Raw genomic sequence first — 22,254 nt, forward strand, 5'->3', positions numbered from 1 at the left:
AGGAAAATGGAAGGGAAATGTGTCCAGAATAAAGCAATGAATTTGCTTAATTATTCGATTCTTAAAAATTGAAGGGTGAGATATGTTTATTATTGTTGTATTGATTAATGTATTAATTTTGTTGATAGAGGCTCATTGCGAACAATGAAGTGAAGCTTTGCCTTTAGTAAAATCTATTTCTATATTGTCAAAGGGATGACAACTATATAATACTAATTATAAAGTTTATCTAAATGATCGTAAATAAATTGTAAATGTGAATTGATGACAAAAGATCTTTCATCGTCAAAGCTCGACGTCGTAAGAATATTCCGAAATAAGTCTTTCATGCTTATGAAAAACTAACGTGAAAATTGAAAAAAAAAAAAAAAAAAATAGCATCGTTTGAAGTGACTCATCGGAGAATTTGATTCCAGTCTTAACAAACCTTAAATCTAGTATTTTTCTTTCACAATTTTCCATACATATGGAAATTAATTAAACATCTGGTCATGCGCCAAAATCGATCCTTATCTTTCTAAACTATGGAATTTATCAAATCACTATTTTAAATTGAATTTACATCGCAAGAGATTTAAATAAAGTACCATTTCAAATTTGTAGCAAAGTTTTAAACAATTTTCCATTCAACTTTTGTGCATCGTAAATTATTGATCTTTGCCGTTTAAAAACTGTATAGCATTTTCTTTTGATTTATTGTCTTAATAGCATTTTCATAAATTTCAACATGATGATTTCTCAATATAGTATGACGAAATTATCCAATGTTTTTTGTATCGTTATAACAATAAATAGCTGCTTGAGAATGAAGTGTATCTTTCATAGAAAAAAAAAAAAAATTAATAAATTTAATGCAATTTACCTTCTAACACAATCTGGTGTTAATAGCGAATCGTTTAATATAATGAAAAAATTCAAACAAAAGTAAAATAATTGAGCTAAATACCTATCATATTGATAAAATACCTAATTAAATATAATATCAATCTTAGGATTTTAGTTTTAGTATTACTATCTTTGAATTAACTTTTATTTTTTATATAAATAAAATAAATCAGAGCTATTGAACTATAGAGTCTGTCAAACCATATAATTACTATACAGATATAAATTTTCTCATTTATACATTGTATTTTAATATTAAAAATGTAGAAATTTATGCATGTGATCTTATTGATTGTACTAGTTACTTTAGCCGTTTATCTTTTATAATGTTCTAGTATAAATAATTGTCCTACAAAAATTGTCAGATCAAGATTGTACTTTACATATTTACACATAAATTCACTACAAACCAATACTTTAATTTTTTGATGATCCCCGATCTTCTTTAAGACATAAAAAATTTTCGTTTATTCACGTTTATTAATAGATTTGTGGACACTCTGAACCTCCTCGCTCTGTCTCTTTCATCTCTTTCATCTCCTTCTCTGCCTTCCTGTCTTTCCTTCTATTACTCACACTCTCCTTGTTTCATTCTCTTCGTGCCACCGGATTGACTTCCGTTCTCATTGACCACCCTACTTTCACTCTCCCTTGTGTGACTGAATAAGGTCCGTCCGGAACTCTGTTCTCTTCGATACATAAATATTTTCCGTTGCGGACGATTATTCTTTCTCTTTTATACATCAGCGTGGTTGTTGTATATTCCTTTTTTTTTTTTTTTTTTTCATTCAATTTGTGGAGCGGAATATTTGTAATAATCCGCTGAGTTTTTCTGCATATTATGGAAGTTCAGCTGAAAATTCAAGAATTAGCTCGAGGAAATGGAATCATGTTGATAAAGAAAATAAAAATATTAATGCGAGATAAAGAGAAAGAGAAAGAAATTTGGATGAAAATTATCTAATGTATTATAGTTATATGGAGGGTATAATTTCAAATAAAAATGTAATTTTTGTAGAATGGTAAGTTGAAATGCATATTCGGAATGTGATGAAAAAGAATTTTTTATTGTGTATTATTTGTATTGTGCTGAAAAATGAGATTTGATATTATTGCTTTTGCTTTTTTATCTTTTAGTATTTTGAAACTTACTTTTCTAACAAGAACAATTTCAATGCATAAAATTTAAATAATGATAAATGGCAATTATGTACTTGCAAGGATCGTTCTCATTATTACATCTACAACTATCATTTGACTAGAGGATTAATTATTATTTTCCCACACATTAATATCTTATCACTTCTTCCCTTATAATACAAATTCCCTTATATAGTTAAACTTGAGAATTTGATTATTTTTTTTTTAGTGATTATTACGTAAAAAATTATTAACAATATAATAATTACCTTCAATAAAGTTTAGAACTGCGTATTAAATAGATTTTTCTAATCTCCGTAAAAAATTATGGCACATAAGCATTAGTTTCTCTGAAAATTTAGTATTCTACTTTTAAAAGTCTTTTACAGTTTTACCGTGTTTGTTGCATTGCGTGTGCAAGAAGAGACTTACGCGCATAGTTCTTAAGTGTACAGGTATTTGCATGTATATTTACACCTCAAGCGTGCGTGTAGTTTTCCGTAATGGTCGGTTTTATCTTGTTTGTTGTGTTCAATGTTGACCTTTTCCACTGTGATTGACTTGATGGTCTCGTGTCCGTAATTCACATCATTGCAGGGAATTTCAAAAGGAATGATACGGCGCCCTGATGCTACGATTACACCTATTTCGGAAGTAAATATGCCAACTTCAATTAACTTTGGAACTGTCGACCATAGAGTTTATTTTGATTTATGTTTCAAATATCTTAGGTGTACTAAAGCCCACGACTTCACTGACTCACCTTACCATAAGTCTATAAAGTGCTGCAAATTTTAATTAATGTTACATTTGCAGTAACTCATATTGGTAAAGTGCATTACGCCATGTTGCAATGATGTATATGCGTCATCATCCTTAATAAATTCTTATAGTTACGAATTCTCCCCTAGATTATTTATCAAAATAGAAGAGAACTTTATAAGAGCCAATTGATTGCATGAATTTTCAATAATACGCGTGGTAAAAAGATCGAATCAACCAATTAAAGGTAGATAGATAGTAATGAAATAATATAAATAAATCGAATACTAACTATTACTATTACTACTTCACTTGGATATTCGTAAAAAAATCATAAATATGTATTAACAAGGAGGGTCTCTATTTGCTATTGATTAGTTTATCGTGACAAAAATAGGCCCTTAATGTATTTTATAAAAACATTCGTAAAAATTTCTGAACTTGTTAGCAACAATTATTGATAATTAAACGATTAAAAGCTCATAATAGAAAATTATCAGAGGTAGAAACATAGTCGAAACATATTCGATTTCTAAATAAATCTGTGGAATAGAATTAAACTCCTTCTTGTCTATTAAATATATTAGACACTTACAGCCACTTCAATTTTATTTCCGAATAATAAAATCCTTTTCCTGCCAGACCAAAAACCATTCCTTATTGATTCGCCTTAATTGCATTTTCTATAAAATATAGCCTTTATCTAGGATTAAATATAGTGAATATATTCAATACTTTAAAGATATAAATATCGTAGCAAGCTTTATATTAAAGTAAAATTACAGAAACAAAACTCAGCTTCAATGGGGCGATTTAAAATTATTCGATTGATAAAGTAAAGCATTAAACAAGCGCTGCAAAAGTATTTTAAGCACAAAATGTAAACAGAATTTTATATTATATTAAACCAAGCAGGCCATTTTCTATTTCCATCTATATTTAAACAGTTCTTTGGAATTAAAATGTATAAACTTTAATGTAGCCAATGGAAAAAAGAACGATAAGACTCGGTGTATTTTAAAAATATAATTTATAAATATTTAAGGATTTCAGATGTATTCTATTTTTTTTACCCCCCCCCCCTCAAATCAAGCTCTCATAAGTACATGTTTTTCTCCATTAGGAGATCCTAAAGTGATCGTTTGCATTATAATTCAAATACAGATTATACTACAAGTATTTATATATGTGTGCAAATAATAATGGAATTGAAAAATAAGACAAAAGGGTAATGCGGAGCAGGAAGTTTTTAAGGACTGTGAATCGCTGGGAGGTGGGGGGGGGGACGAAACTTTGGCTGGAAGATCGGTGTGTGGTATCTTGAAACTCACGGAATATGCATTAGCTTCGCGAAGCGAAAATTCGCGAGATAAAGCGACTTTAAGTTGATTTACGTAATGCACTCTGCGATTAGCCCGAGATGAGAGAGAGAGAGAGAGAGAGAGAATGATACTAGCGGAAGGAGTCGCGCAGCCTCGCGGTTGATGGGTTCCTCCGTTCAGCACTTAAAAATACGCGCACGCGTTCAGACTGATGAGATTATTCAGCGCCTCGCCTGCATAACGGAGAAAGCACCCTTTCTCCCAGTAACCCAGCTCGGTACAAGCAAATGGCTCTGTAAATATGTCGGGCGCTTAAAAACTTTACAATTTCCCAATCGATTGTCCGTACGACTCGCCGCATAATCGCTCCCACTTAACATATATTTGAAAATATCATTGACAATTGTATTTCAATTAGCCTGCTATAAGGTTAAATGTATGTGAACGGTAATGTTTCGTGCATACGTTATGACGATTTGTAAGGTCAGCATCCTGGAAACTCGCGTAGAGAAATTTATAATTGAATTTTGCAGCATTATCGGCTCTTAGCGCTATGACTATTAATTTACACGTTTATTTGGAAAACTTGAATCCATTGGCTGGAATGGTAATTTTTAAAAATCGCTTTTTACAATAAATTACAATTATTTTTATTAGATTATAAAAAATTTACGCCTTCTGTGTATAATATTAAATTTCAGAATTATTTAATTATGCGCATGGATTTAAAATGATTTTAAAATGTTTTTAAATCGTCAGATATTAGACGCTTTTGAAAGAAACATTTTAAAAATCGTATTGATCGCAGTTAATATAATAACAAAAATTTTTTAACTTTAATTTCTATAAATCTTTATGACTTTAATTCCTTAAAATAAATATATTCTATAAATATTTTATAAGTTTTCAAAGTTGCCATATTTTGAGGCGTTTTAAGAAATATTATAACCTTAGCTCTTATTTTATTAAATTTTATAAATTTAAGGCTATTTATGCTTAAGTATTTATATATTGAAAACCTAATATCTAACAATAACGAAAAACTTTTTAAATTTAGCATTTATTCTGATTAGCTATAACCTGATTCTTAAAGACTATAAAATTAATAACTTCCTTCTATTTTTATAAAGAAATTATATAATATACTTATAATATAAAATATATTTTTTATAAATTATATTTATAATTTTTTTTCTTTCCCATGCATAACTTTAATTAAAAATATTTATTTAAATATTAGTAGTAAAAAATGGTAACTAAGAACAAATAATCAAAGTTTTTTTTTAAAATATTACTCTATTGTTGTAATTTCATTATTATAAATTAGAAAAATTTGATAAATATTTTAATTCCTTGAAGCCATTCTACCTATATTCTTAAGAAATTGAATATTAAATTTACCACTGTAGCTCTATACTTTAAAAGATAACAATCAGAATATGCTAAAACTGCTATATATAACAATTATATATAAATATTATCAAAACGAGATTATCAAAATTTATTCATTGCATTGGAATAATTATTTAATTCATAAGTGTGATTATTTTCAGGCTATTTTGGTTCATAAATATCGTAATAGCTTTTAATTAATATATTTAAATTTCCTATTTTTACGAACATTTTCAATATATTTTTCAATATTAAAAGAACTTTTTCTCCCATTAAATTTCTTGCACTTGTATAATTGAAATATTCCATTCAATAATCAAGTAATTTCGCATAATATTTAATAAACAATACACTAAGTACTGAAATAACTTTATAAATAAACTGAACATAAATTTATAAATAAACGACATAATGTAATTAAATTAACCAATAGCGTTTTATTTAATTAACAATACTTGAAATAAGTTTAAATAATAATTATAAATAGACGATAGTGTAATTAATAGCACATTGTACGTCTATAACGTACTCAGATTCCAGGGGATTCTAGAAAAAAAATTCAAGAAAAAAAAAATGTTGATTTATGGAGAATAACTTTATTAATTTTATTGTGTATCTGAAAGATTTTATTCTTTTTTCAATTTTATATTTAATATTGTTTAATTTAATATAAGAGAGATAAATAAAATGAATAATAAATATTATTTAAAAAATCGACAATGCGAGCAAGGTATCGGAATACGCAGCTTATACTTTAGAAAAATGTGAAAATAATTTCGATTTAAAATACAGTGAAGAATAAAAATGCAAATTCTTATAATGTGAAAGCAATGGATAAATTATATTTTAAAGACTAAGTTTTATAGAATCGTAATTATTTACCCTATCATATTCGAAAAATTGTAAATTAAATACAATTTTATATCTCCTAAATTTATTTCACAACGATTAAACTTATTATTAAATACGTGAAAAAAGTAAACTCATTTTAGTATGTATGTCTCTATTTTCTTATGAATAATTAATTAATTTATTTATAGTTAAATTAATTGGAATATACATGTCTACAACAGTATAATTATAATAAACAACTATTTTGTTAACTAAAAATACATGAACACTTTTAGTTGAAATAATGCTAAGCCTATCTTCATTCCACGTCTTAATGTATTTCCATAAGATATGAAATTTATGTAATATAAAGATAAAATTGTTAAACAACAAAATAAGTAACAAATACATTGTCCAAAAATATACATTACGCTTTACGAATAAAGTCTAACTATAAATTAATGATAAAATTCTTGATTATTAACCATTAATATAATATTATTTTATATGATCTTACGGTAATTATATCATCTAATTACTAAATGCAGTAAATAAGACTTAAAACACTGTACTCTAAATACTCCTTTAGAAGTTTTAATCCATAACATCTTTTCACAATATTTGACTATCTGCTATGATATGAAGATAATGAGACAAACATTTAAAAGGATAATCAGTTAAAGAAATAAAGCCCTGTCAAACTCGGTTAAAAACTTAAGAGCGTTCTTATTAAAAGAAAAATAAGAAGAAAAAAAGAATAAGGTCGCCGAAAATATCAAGAATTAAAAGGCACTGCAACGATTAATAAAAAAGTGATATGTTTATATATGTGGATAAATAGATGTTATACATAGATAGATAGATAGATAGATAGATAGATAGATAGATAGATAGATAGATAGATAGGTAGATAGATAGATAGATAATGAAAGAGGGGGGGGGGGGGGGAGGGGGAGAGAGAGAAAGAGAGAGAGAGAGAGTTAGAAGAGGATCATTTTCTCGCAAGCGCGAAAAATAATTCCAAAGTAGGTCATCGAAAAGCTCTTTCTTCTCTGCATTATGTAGGGGCTTCGAAGCACGCATAGGAATATCTCCGCAGCAACCAAAAACTTTCGTCCCCTTTTACGCGTGCGCTTGGGAGTGAGAGGAAGACGATCGAAGTGAGATGGATTGGGGAAGAAACTGCAGGAAAAGAGCGAGTGAGTTGGTAAGAAGGAATATACTATCTCAACTGCGTGGCTTTTTGGAATTCGCAAGGAATTTTCCTTTCTAATTGAATTATTATAATTTATGGGTTAGATTAAAGTTTGTTTGTGATGCAAACCCTCTTTTGGGCAGAATCGAGCGAAAATTATTGAAGTTATGAAGTTTGCAATGGATTCAGTCATTTTTGAATTACTGCATCTCATTTCATTTATAAGCCATTAAAATAATTATAATGGAATGTTGGCTCATTGTAAAGTACTCAAAATTAAGCAAAATTATGCATAAAAAAATTCTATTTGTCATTGCCATGATTTATTTATTGTTTAATCGCATTTATAATTGAGCATCAAATTCATTGAACTGCGAATTAAGATTTAAAATAGAATATATTAGCTAAGGAAAATGCATACAAGTTAAAAATACCACAGTTTAGGAATTAATTATATTCGGATTTTTTTCAACATATATTTTGTCTTAATCAGTAAATTACTGCTTTTTATTAAAAGTAGTTGCTTCAATCAACTTTTCGTCAATGAAATTGATATTCAATGATACATCATAGATATGCCTTGAACATTAGAATTTTTCATCTCTGATTGGTCATAAAACCAGGTATTGTTTATAATTAAAATTTTTTTCAACTACATATAACCATAGTTTTTCAATATTGAGTGACAGCAGCATCATAAGCATGTCATTGCCAACTAAATTTTCTAAAAAATACTTTAATTAAATATAAATATTATATTTGATATTATATTTATTTGAAAGCAACTTTAATTATTTTTGAAAGATGATTTTTTCATAAAAAATAAATACTGTGTATGAATAAGATTAATAATACAAAAATTTCATTAATTTAATTAAAGTTTATGACATGTAAATAGCCCATTCTCAATAGATTGTTACTTATTGAATTCTCAGCAAAATTTTACTTATGCAATATGTTCCATAAGTACAATTAATGAAATATTTGTTATTCAAATAAATTTTAAATCAAATGTTCCAAATTATTAAATGGAAATTCCGCAAATTGTTTTATGATGATCAACGACATCTTTATTAATTATGTATACTTAATTAAAAATTTGATTTTAAATAACAGCTATTAGGCCTTTTAAAAGTGAAATGTCTGATTAATTAAAAGTAAATTAATTCTTATTAAATAGGTGATATTTTATTCTCTAAACTGCCATTGTAAATGTGCATATGATATCTTTAGTGATATGGAATATATGATTAAACTGATTATTCATTGTACGTGCAATGCTTCAATGGCAAAATAAAAATCTATTTATCTATCAATTATAATTAAAATTGAATAATAAAATTCGATATATCGTTGAACTATCGAAATATAAATATTATTTATTCGCGATAAATGAATGGAATACGAATAGAATGACGATCAAAATAATTAACATTCAATTTTCTCGCATTTTCATCTCAAATCCACCTGAATAATAATCCATCTGAATAAAAACCGCACCGTTTTCGATAGACAAGCACCCTCGAGGAAATTTAAAGTACAAATTTCAAAAATAAATAGGCCTATAAAGCAAATGTTCTTATCTTATCTTATCTTATTGTGGACATGCGAGGCAGTGGCAGAGTGCGATCACAGTCAATTGGAATTCAACAATTTATCTAGCAAGGTACTTTCTACTTTGTGATGCCCTTCTAATTGACACTTGTACTTGTACGGTTAATTGGACAGCGGTGCTCAAGCATAGAAGGTTATATATATTCCATTGGGGTATGTGGCCGGTAGCGAACCACATGAAGAGATTGACGTACCGAGGTCAGGTAAATTTATCTCTCCGAATATTATTCAACCCTTATCATGATATATAATATCATTCTCATTAGCTGTTTTAAAGATTAAAACTTATTCGTCCACGTTTGCATTGCTTTGATACAGTAAAAGAAAAATAGATTTTACCATAATGGATAAATCTACAATTTTTCATTGGATTTTTTGTAAAATTGACTAAGAAACAATAATTGATGAGTTAAAGTTAAACTGAAAATTCTTTATTAAAACGCATCTATAAAAAATTATACCATAAGATTATTATAATTATAAATATTATTTATGCATTAATAAACAAGAAAATGGAAAAAAAAAGTGTAAGGATAAATAAATTGGTAATCTAAATGTTCGTACCTGCTAAATATTATTGATTTATCATTAACATTTATATATGAGATTACGTATATTGTGATTATAAATAACAAATAATGTATCCTAAAATAATTAATTAGAAATAGAGTTGCCACAGGATTTTTTGTGAAAAGTAAGAAAAAATTGTTTATCGTTGTGATGTGAATTATATAAATTTGTTGTTGCGCGAAGTCATGTGCTTTGCCAATGTTTTAATTCATTTTAATTCATTTTAATTCATTAGCATAATAATAACCTATAACATTTTATAATATTTATTGACGTTTTATTCGTTCATACTGATGCGTATAATTTATTATCGAATTGAATGGATAAAATTGAGTATTATAGAGAAAATAGTCGACGAGACATGCAATAATGAGTGACATAAAGTGTTTATCACCAATGATACGAATAGCAGAAAAAGAGAATATAAAAATCTCTCTTTTGTCAAAGGAAAAGAAAGATGAGATACTGTACGGGAAATCCGTACTTACTATCATCACTAGGAAATATACGAGTGAATCATCCCCAAAGTCGTTTCTCTTGATAAATCCCTCGATATAATCCAAAAAGTGAAAGTAAAAAAGTACAGCGTCAAGTAGGACTCGATGATGATGATGATGATGATGATGTTGGTAAGTCCCAGTATATTTTGTCAGCATATTATATTTCTTCATCACCAATAATACTGTTGGAATGATATAAAAGAGTTGCGACTATTCGCAACTTGATAAATTAGAAATAAGCATTAACTGAATAGATTAAAGATGATGATTGAGCGCTATTAGTAGCTTTCGATTAGAAAGCAAATGTAATTAGTATTGAGGTAAACGCCCTAAGTTCTGCTTTTTATAGGATTTATATTTATTTCTGATGTGTGGTTTCGCTCGAATAAATTAACTATAATTTTATAAATCCTTGTACATTACATGCTAATGTATTTTATAAATTATATCCATGAGATAGGGAATTGTTTCAAAATTTCAGTTAGTTTATAGAGCAAAATTAAAGATAGAAAATTTACTAATACTGGTTACAACAAATATTTCATACGCTTTGATGAAAAAATCCAATTCGTTATTTCTCAATTACTTGCATTAATTACTCTTGAAATAAATCATTTTACATAAAAACTTGCATCAATGTACGTAATATGTGATAATAAATGAGCCGTAAGACTTGTCCGAAGAATCATATTGAGAAGTATGGACGATCTGAGCGTTACCGATTCACAACAATTTTGTTTATATTTTTCATATTTTACATTATGATACTTCGTCTGAGAACTTTATTTTTTAAACAATATTAAAAAAACATGGTTTACACGAGCACTTTAATAATAATAATAAAAGATAAATAGAAATTTTACATTTATTTTAGAATATATTAGGACTGAATGTAGTTCAAAAGCAAAAACAAACAATAAGTAGTCTTTGAATAACGTTTAATGTAATTTTGTTTTTGCTAGTAACCGTAGTCTAATAGTAGATAAGGACTTATCTGTCCGTAACCTTAATAAATCGTTTTATCTCGCTTGCTTTTCTCCTACACGTTTCATCTCTCTCTCTCTCTCTCTCTCTCACACACACACACACGCACACACACACACACACACATGTATAATAGGCGTCGCGTGAGAGATTCGCGAGACTATGCTGACGTGATCTAAAAAGAAGCTCACACTATTACGTGAGAGAGCACAAGTGAACGACGAAGAAAATGAGATAGATAAAAAGTGCACACACGCAATATATATATATATATATATATATATGAGTGGAGTGTAAAGTACACGAGAGAGAGAGAGAGAGAGAGAGAGAGAGAGAGAGAGAGAGACGAGACGGGTGGAATAAGAAGCGTTAGGAGCGACGTAAATAATAGAGCGGAAAGAAAAATGGAAGGATGTATATATATAAAATTAGTCAAGGTATACCGTTTTTTCATTTTTCAGAAATCGATGGACTAAGAATGATGGAGCTCGTGATTCCGCAGCACGTGATACGCGGGCAGAACGTGCGACTCGAGTGCAACTTCAATCTGGACAACGTGATCCTCTACTCGGTCAAGTGGTACAAGGATGGCAACGAGTTTTATCGCTATGTACCGCGGGAAAAGCCACCGGTACTGGTATTCACACTCCCCGGCGTCACCGTCGACGTAAGTTCATTTTCTCCAGTAACCTCGTTATTTGTCTCGCAGGTACGCTCCTTTTACGAATGCAGATACCGATGTTCGTATATTAAAGATATAATAATAATGATGATAATGATGACTATGAGTGGACGAGTGCTCGACGTTACAGTCGACGATAATTTTTATGCACCTCTCGGCTACCCTACGATACTCGCAAATTTATGCATTATTAACCTCGTGATTGATTAAATCCTATTTATTTATCTCGCTCATTTATTTCATTGCAAAATATTTCATAATTCTAAAGCGGAAAGAAGAAGCTTATTACAGAGCCAACGCCTGTTTATCCGGCCTATGAATAATCGTGAAAATGTATTTTTCAAAATTTTAACGATCTATCGGAATGTATCAACATTCGAAAGAGTCGGGATTGATTATTATATTATACGTTATCGTGCTTGTCCATAGCGTGCACGAATCACTTTACCTTTTACATCAATCATAGTTATATAAAGATTCATACACACGATAATAATACTACGAGTTTCGCCAATATCGTGAGTAACATTGACATATAATCGTATAAACGATCGTGCGTCGATTTAAACACGCGCGCGCACACACACACACACACACACACACACACACACACACACACACACACACACACATGTACTCGTCCGCTCGTAGAGATACATTGTACATTGGCAAAGGCTTTCATCTGCCGATGGGCTGATAATCACGTACGCAGACACGCATACCAGTGCGAAGTAGCGAGCGAGTAAGAGAGAAATGAAGGTTCGCGTGCGTGTGTAGTTGGGCAAAACGAGACCCCTCGACGTTTAGATTCGCCGTGACGTGGAAAGTAGCGTCGGTGGCGGTGGCGGCGGCGTCAGCGACTTGATAAAAGTCTGCGGCTAGTGAGCTCCGATTTCAAGAGAATGGGTGACGCGAGCATCGGAGCTTAGATACAGAGGTTGTTGTAACGAAGCGTGACGATGACAATGGAACCCGCCGTATATTACGCTTATTATATTCTGCAGTTAGGTGGGGTGGGTTCGGAGCCGGGAGGGGGAGGTGGAGCGAATCTCTGCACGCGTGGCACCTTCCATTGAGTATACCTTTCGTCCGTCAACAGGATGATAGTTCACGCTAGAGGTCCTCGAAATTCATGGCTGTGTTCATAAATTGTGGACGGGACGTTAGATCTGAAATTAGTAATTGTATTAGTTAAATGTAATTAGGGCGGGCTTGATAAATAATTTAACATTGCAAAATTTGTTTATTTTTTACTGAGATTATGGATCCCGTTATATTAATCAGGGCTCACGGTCCATTTGGTCAGTTCGGTATTTTCTATTGTGGTTTTGTAACTGCTGATAAACTTGTACTTGCGCGTAATCACTTAAGACCATCGACCGAGAAATTATTTGAAATCAAATAATCGATGATGCTCGATGGGGTATTAATTTTATATTGCTCGCGCATGGTATTTATGATACATAATCTTCCTATTTCTTCATTTTACGAAAATGTTGATAATTAACATTCATGAATTATTTAAATAGAAATGAAAGAACCAATGATATTTTAGGAATTTTAAATGGGAATCACCTATGAAGGGGCAATTATTTGAGCCTTAAATATATGAAATAAAATGAAAATTTTCAATATAAAATGTGCTTAGAAACTCAACCGACATATTAATTTTAATATAAAATTATGTAGATTATGAATAGTTTTCGTAATTCTCTATAAAAGAAAAAAAAAAAAAAGAAAAAAAATGAGCATGTAAGCTATTAATTAAAAGTAATGGAGCACAAGGCTTAAACATCATACGGTAATTAAATCTCTAGAACTTCTCTCTCTAGAACTTTCTTGATGTTATTAATGAGACCTTTTAATAATTATTACTTAGCATAATAATTACGTGCATTTATTAAGAGAAATATTATTTTAGTATTTTTTGCTTAAGTTTATTATATTACGTTCATCAACTATTATTCTTTCCTCTATAATCATATTAATTGAAAACTTAAATTTATCAATTTTTTTTTTCAAATAGTTTCTCTTGATTTTTTACAATAATTGCATATACGTGTTTACGATGAGATTATTGAAAAAATTTCTTACCGCTTCACAATGCGATATTTTAATTACAAAGCCCGAATAGTTTTCGCCAATCGTTAATAGAACTTCTCAATTAAATAAAATTAAAAATAAAAGAAAATGTAAGATTTTTCAAATAAAAGCACAGGAGTCTATTATCTAGTATATTATATATCTAAACAAAACTTTTAATATTTACTAATTTTTTTATACTAAATAATAATTATACATTTCGCAAAATATGATAATTTATGTAATTGACGATAGTTTCTTAATAATTTCTGTTATTATTCAAAACAAATGATTATTATCGTTTATATATAAATAATAAAGAAAATTTTGTATTATTAATATATGCAATTATAAATTAACTTATTACTTTCAAGTTTTAAACTGACAATATTATCATTTAATATATTTTCAACTCGATTATTAACACAAGTTAAAAAAGCAGCCCGTCAGCATCATAAAATAAATTCATTATTATAAATATTCATTATTATAAATTATTATTATAAAACTTAATATAATAAACTCAATATTATATAATTATCAAATTTTTATTTCTTCAAATTTATAATAAATTCAATATTAGATGCGATAAATGTATATTTCAAATAAATGTGCATTATGAATTGTTTCTATTTGTAAATAGTTTATTATTCAATTCAAACAGCAATATTTTTTCAATAATAAAATATACGATTCAGTCAGAATGCATACTTTCTCGTTTGAAAAAGATGTCGGTGAAAAGAAATTCTGGACTGTAATATCTCAGCTTTTGAAAAGTATATACGCAAACAGAGAAGATGAAACTTTTTACAAAATCATATGTGCAAACATTGAAATTAAAAATAAACTAATTTGTTATTATTTTTCTTCATAACTATAAACAATTGCATAATGTAATACAAAGGATTTTCAATGCTATCGTAATGGAGTATATTGCTAATTTAAAAATTTTAACATTTTAATTATTTCATTCAAAAATTGAGAAATGCCTTAATACGTATATGAGAGTTAGTAACAATGTTCATTATTTATAAATAAAGGCGTTTAAAGATACATAACATAGATGACGATTATATCAATTATATTGTGATTCAATATAAATTGAATCGTCGTCTCGTTAATCCGTGCAAATGCGTTTGCTTGAGATTCTCCGTTAGGATGCCCAACTAATGTTCTCAATTTCACCTTTCTCCTCATCGTCTTCTCTCTTCCTCTTTATTCTCCCCTCCTACCTACCTACCTACCTACCTGTCCCCCCCCCCAATCTTTTACTATACATATTTTATAAATATAATATAGGTGAAATATATATCTAAAAATATGTATATATAGATATATATTGTGATTAATATGAATTTCCGTGGTATATTAGTTGGATGCGAACCCTTCGTTTACCGTTTACTCTCAGGGTAATTTGCTTTTACTATTCCCACTATTTCCCTTGTCGTTCGCTACTCGCTTACACCGTCTCCTTCTCCCTCTCTTATTCTCTCACTCTCTCTCTCTCTCTCTCTCTCTCTCTCTCTCTCTCTCTCTCTCTTTCTCTCCGTTCCCACTGGAAGTCATTCCTAAGTTCTCTCTATCTCTTTTTCTCATTCGTTTTGATTTTCACAATAACTCTCCCCGGTTGTCTCATACGAACGTCATATCACGCAAGAAACACTTTCCGCTTCCCCTACTTGGCTCTAGTTGTGAACCATTCGCTAGCCGTTACATTGCCGGGATTAACACGCCCCAAGGTTCAAATTCGGATTTTAAGGGTTGGATATGGAGGTAGAAAGAAATAAAATACCGGTAGACAGACTAAATCGTAGTGGTTATTTTTCCGTTTTGCACCATTATAATGACTCTAATTATTATAACTATTATATTTCCTTTAGTACAGAATAATACTTGATTTTTTAAATAATAACCAACTCCACGGAATATTATAATATTTTTAAGCATATTATTAAATGTAGACGTACTTAGTTTTTATTTCATTAAATTGAATTTATTTGTGTTAACTAAATTACACTCAAGATATTAAAAGAATGCATTGACATATGAAATTTTGAAGATAGAACTTTTTTTCAACTATAATGTATTTAATAATTTTATTATTACTGTTCACTCTCTCTCTCTCTCTCTCTCTCTCTCTCTCTCTCTCTCTCTGTGCAAATGTGCCATTCATTTTTACGTACTTGAGAAAATTTATATGTATGGAATGAAAATAATTATTTTTTTTCTGAGTGTTTGTAATAAATTATTTCAATACTATAATTATCTTATTTCGATCCATCAATATGTTAAATCGTTGCATTCTTACAATTATTTATTAATCATATAGATGTATTTTCTGATTTTTAATACTTTTTACAGATTTTTTTTTAATAGTTTATTAAGTATTTGATAATATATATTTAATTATAAATTTATATATTTTTATTAGATATTTTATAACTAAAATTATGGAAGGTATCGAAGTAATATTTTAGATGTTTCGCTTAAAAATTCTGAAGATAATTCATATTTGTTTAATTATTAAATTTTAATTAAAATTTAATTGTACTTAACTTTTTGCATAACACATTTTGAAGATTTTTGTATTGATTTGACAGTATTACAGTCGCATTAAATAAACTATATGTCAATTAAACTATATGTGTAGCTAATAAATAATAAAATATTACAAAAAATCTTTAAAGACTATATACTGATTCTAACAGTAAAAATTGAAAATAAATTTATCAATAATTATTGTAAATATTATGTTGGAAAAAATTTGTATGAAATTATATATATCTTCATATATTAAAAAATACAATTCATTATTCAGATTTTTAACAGAATTAAACTAAATATATTTTTCGTAAACAAATATCGAGTTTATTTTCTAGGATTGCCTTCTTTAAATTTTATTTGTATATTTTAACAGATTTTATATGGTAAACATTATAAAATATACCTTTGTATTTTTTATCAAATAATCTTTTAATACAATTAGAAACTTTCGTTTCTAATATTCTAATGTGAGAAAAGAATAGGGATATGCGGTCAAATCGCGAAGAGATATAAATTTACATGAGATTGTATTAAAAAAATTATTGAATATATTTTTATAAATTATAATTGACTTGAAACTATTATTATTACTTTTCAAATCGTCAAATCCGTCTATGCAACCCATAAAGTTGGATATAAATGAAATGAATATATTCATTTAACGCTGAACTAATATAATTATTCTAAAATGCCAACTTAATTTTCATTTCATGAAATTGGAGTGAAATTTAATTACTAAAACGAATTATCGTTTTGCTTACATTAACGTATTGTTTAGATACGTAAACATATATTATTCTGGGGCTCTTAAAAATAATTACTCAAAATAATATTGTTAATAAAAATAACACTGAAAAAAAGAAACTGAAAAAGATGAATAGAAAAACATATTCTATGTATAAAAAATATTCATAAAAAAAAATAAATAATAAATGTATTTATATAAAGATATTTTTTTTTTGTATACAAAATGAGATCGATATAAAACAGATTTTATAAATAAATTTAAACATTTTAAATTGATTAAAGCATAATAAATTTTAGCAAATACCAAATAAATTATCTACATTGTAAAATAAATGTAGTAGAAGAAAAACAAATTGCAATATACAGATTTAACTCTTTATAAATACTTTATAAAGCTGATAAAAAGTAAATATATTTCCTTGTAGAAAAATGAAAAACAATTAAGTTTTTTCAACTTTTCTTGTTCTTTATAAATGAAGTATTAATCATTCAAAAGCTTACGATGAAACGTATATAAATGATATTTTCAGTTAATTCTGAAATTCATATTTGCATTATTGATTCAGAGACTAATCAAAATGCCAGTTGTCAAAATATGCAAACAAGGCTTATGGAATTCTGAAGGTAAAATTATAATATTACTACAGTGAATATATATCATTACGCAGATCACAACTTTTACATATGTATATATATATATATATATATATATATATATATATATATATAATTTTTTATTTTAATTGATATTATTGAATATATTATTGAAATGCTATTCAGATTTTATATATTACTGCTTTAATTATTAATATACTGCCTTTGCATGGGCAGGATTAACATTAAGCGACTAGACATGGACTATATGGAGTTTCGTTGCATTCCGTGGTTATATCACGCTAAATCCATAACTAACTCCCTTCCTATCTGTTGTTTTTTTTTGTTTCGCATGGGCAGAATTGGAACACCTATGTGTCCGGTCCTTTTGCTCCAATGAATAAGAACCTAATGCATACATATATAATCCCAGCCACACAAGTGTCAGTAGAATACTATTACGTTTCACTCCTCAGACGTGTATTTCTGACATTTTGTAGCAGAAATTTAACATTGCTATAACCTACGGCTCAATATGCGCTTCACTTCCACACATTGCCGGGTAGTTTACAGCATAAAGTAAAAGGTATATATATATATATATACATCATCTCGTCGATTTATCATCCAATAAATAACGATATATTTTGTTAAAAGATAATTTGTTTTAGTGATATATTGAAAAGACTCAATGATTTTCAACTTTAAGAATATTGTGTATAGGATAGAAAAAACCTATAAGGTGGTATTTATAATCAAATAATCTGCAAAAAAATTGTACCTAGTATGCTTCACCGATGGTCCAACGAAGAAAGAAAGAGATAAAATGAAAATTTTTTCTTAAATATTAAAAATTCCGTCTCTTTAGGTTGTTCTCTACTTCATACATATTTTGTCATGTACGCCAACTAATCAAAAAATCCAACTTGTGAAATATTAAGTTTATATAATTATTATCAAATAACTTATGCAATTTCTGCTTTTAATAAGTATAATAATTAATATTTGTCCTTTATGGTTAATTTAAATTTAAGTTAATAGAAGGCAGTGTATATTTTATTTTAAATAAATCAATGAACTTTTAAATATTTCTAATGAAATTCTTCTTTAATAATTTGTGTACTTAATCCGGAACAAACAACAACGAAATAGATTTAATAACCATTATGTAGAATTGTAGAATTAAATATTAGAATTAAGTAGATTTGTTAAATTAAAATTATATCAGAGAAATATGTAGAATCAAAAAGGTTGTCATAATTTTAAAAATAATTAATATTTTTATAAGAACAAAAACTTTATTCAAATAGAATATAAAAATAAAATCTGATCTTTCATTAATAGCTAATGCCTTCATCAGCTCTCGGATTAAAAAATATAATATAAAAGTAGTCAAAGCAATTCATGACATAAAAAGAAAATATGACTAGAACTGAAATAAAATGTGTAAACTTGCCTAGCCAAGCGAAAGTATCACGTGACTCTATGTTCACTAATTGGAATGTTTCTTTTGTTCGCAGATTCACAATTCAACGGAACGATCAGTCGTGCTGAATTCGGTGAACCTCATGAGTTCCGGACGATACAGGTGTGAGGTCTCGGCTGAAGCTCCAGCATTCCAAACTGTATCCGATCATTCGGATATGCTCGTCGTTGGTGCGTAGTAATGTTTTCCTGATTAAGAGAGTATTTTGGTCCACATAATTATTATTTAGTGGACAATATAATTTTAACAGAATACTTAAAAACTATCGTTATACGGCTTGTTATTTATAAGGTAACTTGTGCAAAGAGAAAATACAGCTGTGATTTATTTTTAATAAAAATATTATATCGTTCATAATATAGGCGGCTTTTCGAATTAATAAATATAATTTACTGCGATAACTGAATAATTATTGTTATTAAAAAAAAATATGTTTTTTCATTCCGATTGAAATATAACTTGAATTAATTTAATCGTTTCTTCCATAAAATTAACCTATTTCACTAAGCATTTTTATGAAAATAATCTTAAAAAGTAGTATAAAGGTCGTAGGAAATTCCTAGTATTTTCTGCCATTAAAAGAGATTGGAAAATTTCTCGCATTGGTTTTCAATTTAAATAGGAAGATAATTGAACTTTGTCGAACACAATCACTCTTAATTATACGTAATTTAAGTCTTAATCAATTTCATGTAAATTATAGAACGCATTTCTTTTTTTTTTATATTCGATCATCAATTTTTTGAAATTTTGTTTCTAATTAGAAATTTTGAAGAATTTTGTAAACGTTCAATCACTGATACATACATGTATAAAAATTTGCAGTTAATAGATATGAATAATATATATAATATGAATAATATATAAAATAATAAAAGATTTTTTAAATAAAGAATTTCAAAATTAACTAATTTTTAGTATTGAAAATTAAGTAAATATTGAGTTTAATGTTTATTTTTTCTTTTTAATTTGAAATAATTTTCATACTTATAAAGCGTATGTATACGCCATAAATGTAAAGATTTATTTTTGGATACAAATAAATTATATAATATTTTTTCCACATTAAGTAAGACTTATAGTCTTTTATTTATATAATAGATAAATATAATAAATATGAAGCTTTAATAATAATTTATCAAGTTGCATTTCCTATAGTAATAGTACATATATATATATATATATATATATCAAATGAGAGAGAGAGAGAGAGAGAGAGAGAGAGAGAGAATTTTAAATTACTTTATAATGAATTAATACTTGAGTGTTAAATTCATGAAGTGCACGTATATAGACTATTAATTTTGTTAGAGCGTTATTAAATTTCAATTATATTTCAATTACATTATACTTATATATATATATATATATATATATATATATACGGGTGTGTATGTATGTATTATAAATATAATATCTAAAATTATAAATAATGTAGAATGTAATATCACATACTAACTAAAATGATACGTGTTGCATAAAAGCTTTGCAAGGCGAAATACAGAATTCCACTATTCCAAAGGAATATCTAATAGAACATCCTATAACATAAAGCATCCCCTACTCTTTATGATTTTTTTATATTAATTTCTCTATGCTACTGGCGCTTCTCATATTTCCCGATAACATTTACATTAGGTTTAAGAGCTTAGCAGTGCAATAAATGTTTTCAGCGTCTTTACAGTATGCTTATATTTATGACATAAATAGAATAATCCTAACATAAAGATAAAAATATTTTAAACTATTTCATTAAATAATTTATATTCAACTATGCAAGAATATACATAAATTTCAATGATGCAGCCGTCGTGATGAGCAATTTTTATTCAAATATAATCGATTTCAAATCGTACCTTACATAAATCTATCGCTCATTATACTGATTTATATAATGTATTATTAAATCATTAAAATTGATGAAGATTATCAGATGTAATCATAAACATTGTTTTATTTAAGATATTATTAATTTCTTCTTTAATAAAAAAAAAAAAAAAAAAAAAGAAAAGAAAGAAAAAGTTATAGGTATTACATGAATAGCATATAATTATGCTTAAATAAGTGTATGGTAATATTTATAGATAATAAATTAAAATATAATTTTAAAATGTTATATTCAACAATGAATTTTCCTAGCGGCTTAAAATAAAATTCTCAAAACGTATTAAAATATATAATTAGCATGATATTTGCAATATAAAGAAATTTCTGCAAGATATACTCCTATTGCCTTTCTCTAATTTCACATGATATGTAAAATATAAGAAAATATTTAAAAATAAAATTCCTTAATGCAATTTAAAATTATTGATCTTCATTACGCTTCAATACCTTGAAGATTGTGTGTGTCTACAACTTTTACATGTTTTATAATTAAATTTATTAACAGATTATAATTAAATTTATTAAACAATTATTTTAAACTTAAAGTATCTCAATTTCTGACATTAGCAATTTGAATTCGGATATTTATCGTAAAACATAGGTTCAAATAAAGCAAATAAATAATTTTTCTAACATTAAATCATCTTAATCTACTCTAATAAATTTGATAACAAACATAATTTATTGGGGAAATTAAAATATTGTTATGAATCTGATTGTTAATGACTGGAATTCACGATTGTTCGATAAATTATGAAATTGTTAAATATTGGGAGAATCTTTTTATCGCGTAATCGCACGATAACTTAGATTGATTTATAGATATGGAAACTGCTGGTTCGCTCGTGACACTAAGTTCGGTACGTAATCATGATCAATCGGTGTGTGTGTGTGTGTGTGTGTGTGTGTGTGTTAGTGAACCTCGGCTCGAACTTACCGATACTCATTTCGGTATGACTGTAAAATATGTATATTATCAGAGTGAACTGGTAGCACTTGGTTGTTAAATCTGTAAAACTACTTTTCTTACTATTGGT

The 22,254-nt window shown here is 27.6% G+C and overlaps 1 protein-coding gene across 1 annotated transcript in view; it reads left to right on the plus strand.

Moving 5' to 3' along the window:
* Positions 1-10,080: 10,080 nt before the first annotated feature.
* LOC105364988 (uncharacterized) overlaps positions 10,081-22,254 on the plus strand; it is a 32,144-nt gene continuing 19,970 nt past the window's right edge. Inside the window, exons 1-4 of the mRNA XM_011503034.1 lie at positions 10,081-10,178; positions 10,279-10,340; positions 11,657-11,862; positions 19,365-19,500. Coding sequence (XP_011501336.1) covers positions 10,081-10,178; positions 10,279-10,340; positions 11,657-11,862; positions 19,365-19,500 — 502 coding nt within the window. The remainder of the gene's footprint in view (positions 10,179-10,278; positions 10,341-11,656; positions 11,863-19,364; positions 19,501-22,254) is intronic.

The sequence above is a fragment of the Ceratosolen solmsi genome, unplaced genomic scaffold, assembly GCF_000503995.2.
Source record: "Ceratosolen solmsi marchali unplaced genomic scaffold, CerSol_1.0 scaffold61, whole genome shotgun sequence".
NCBI lineage: Eukaryota > Metazoa > Arthropoda > Insecta > Hymenoptera > Agaonidae > Ceratosolen > Ceratosolen solmsi.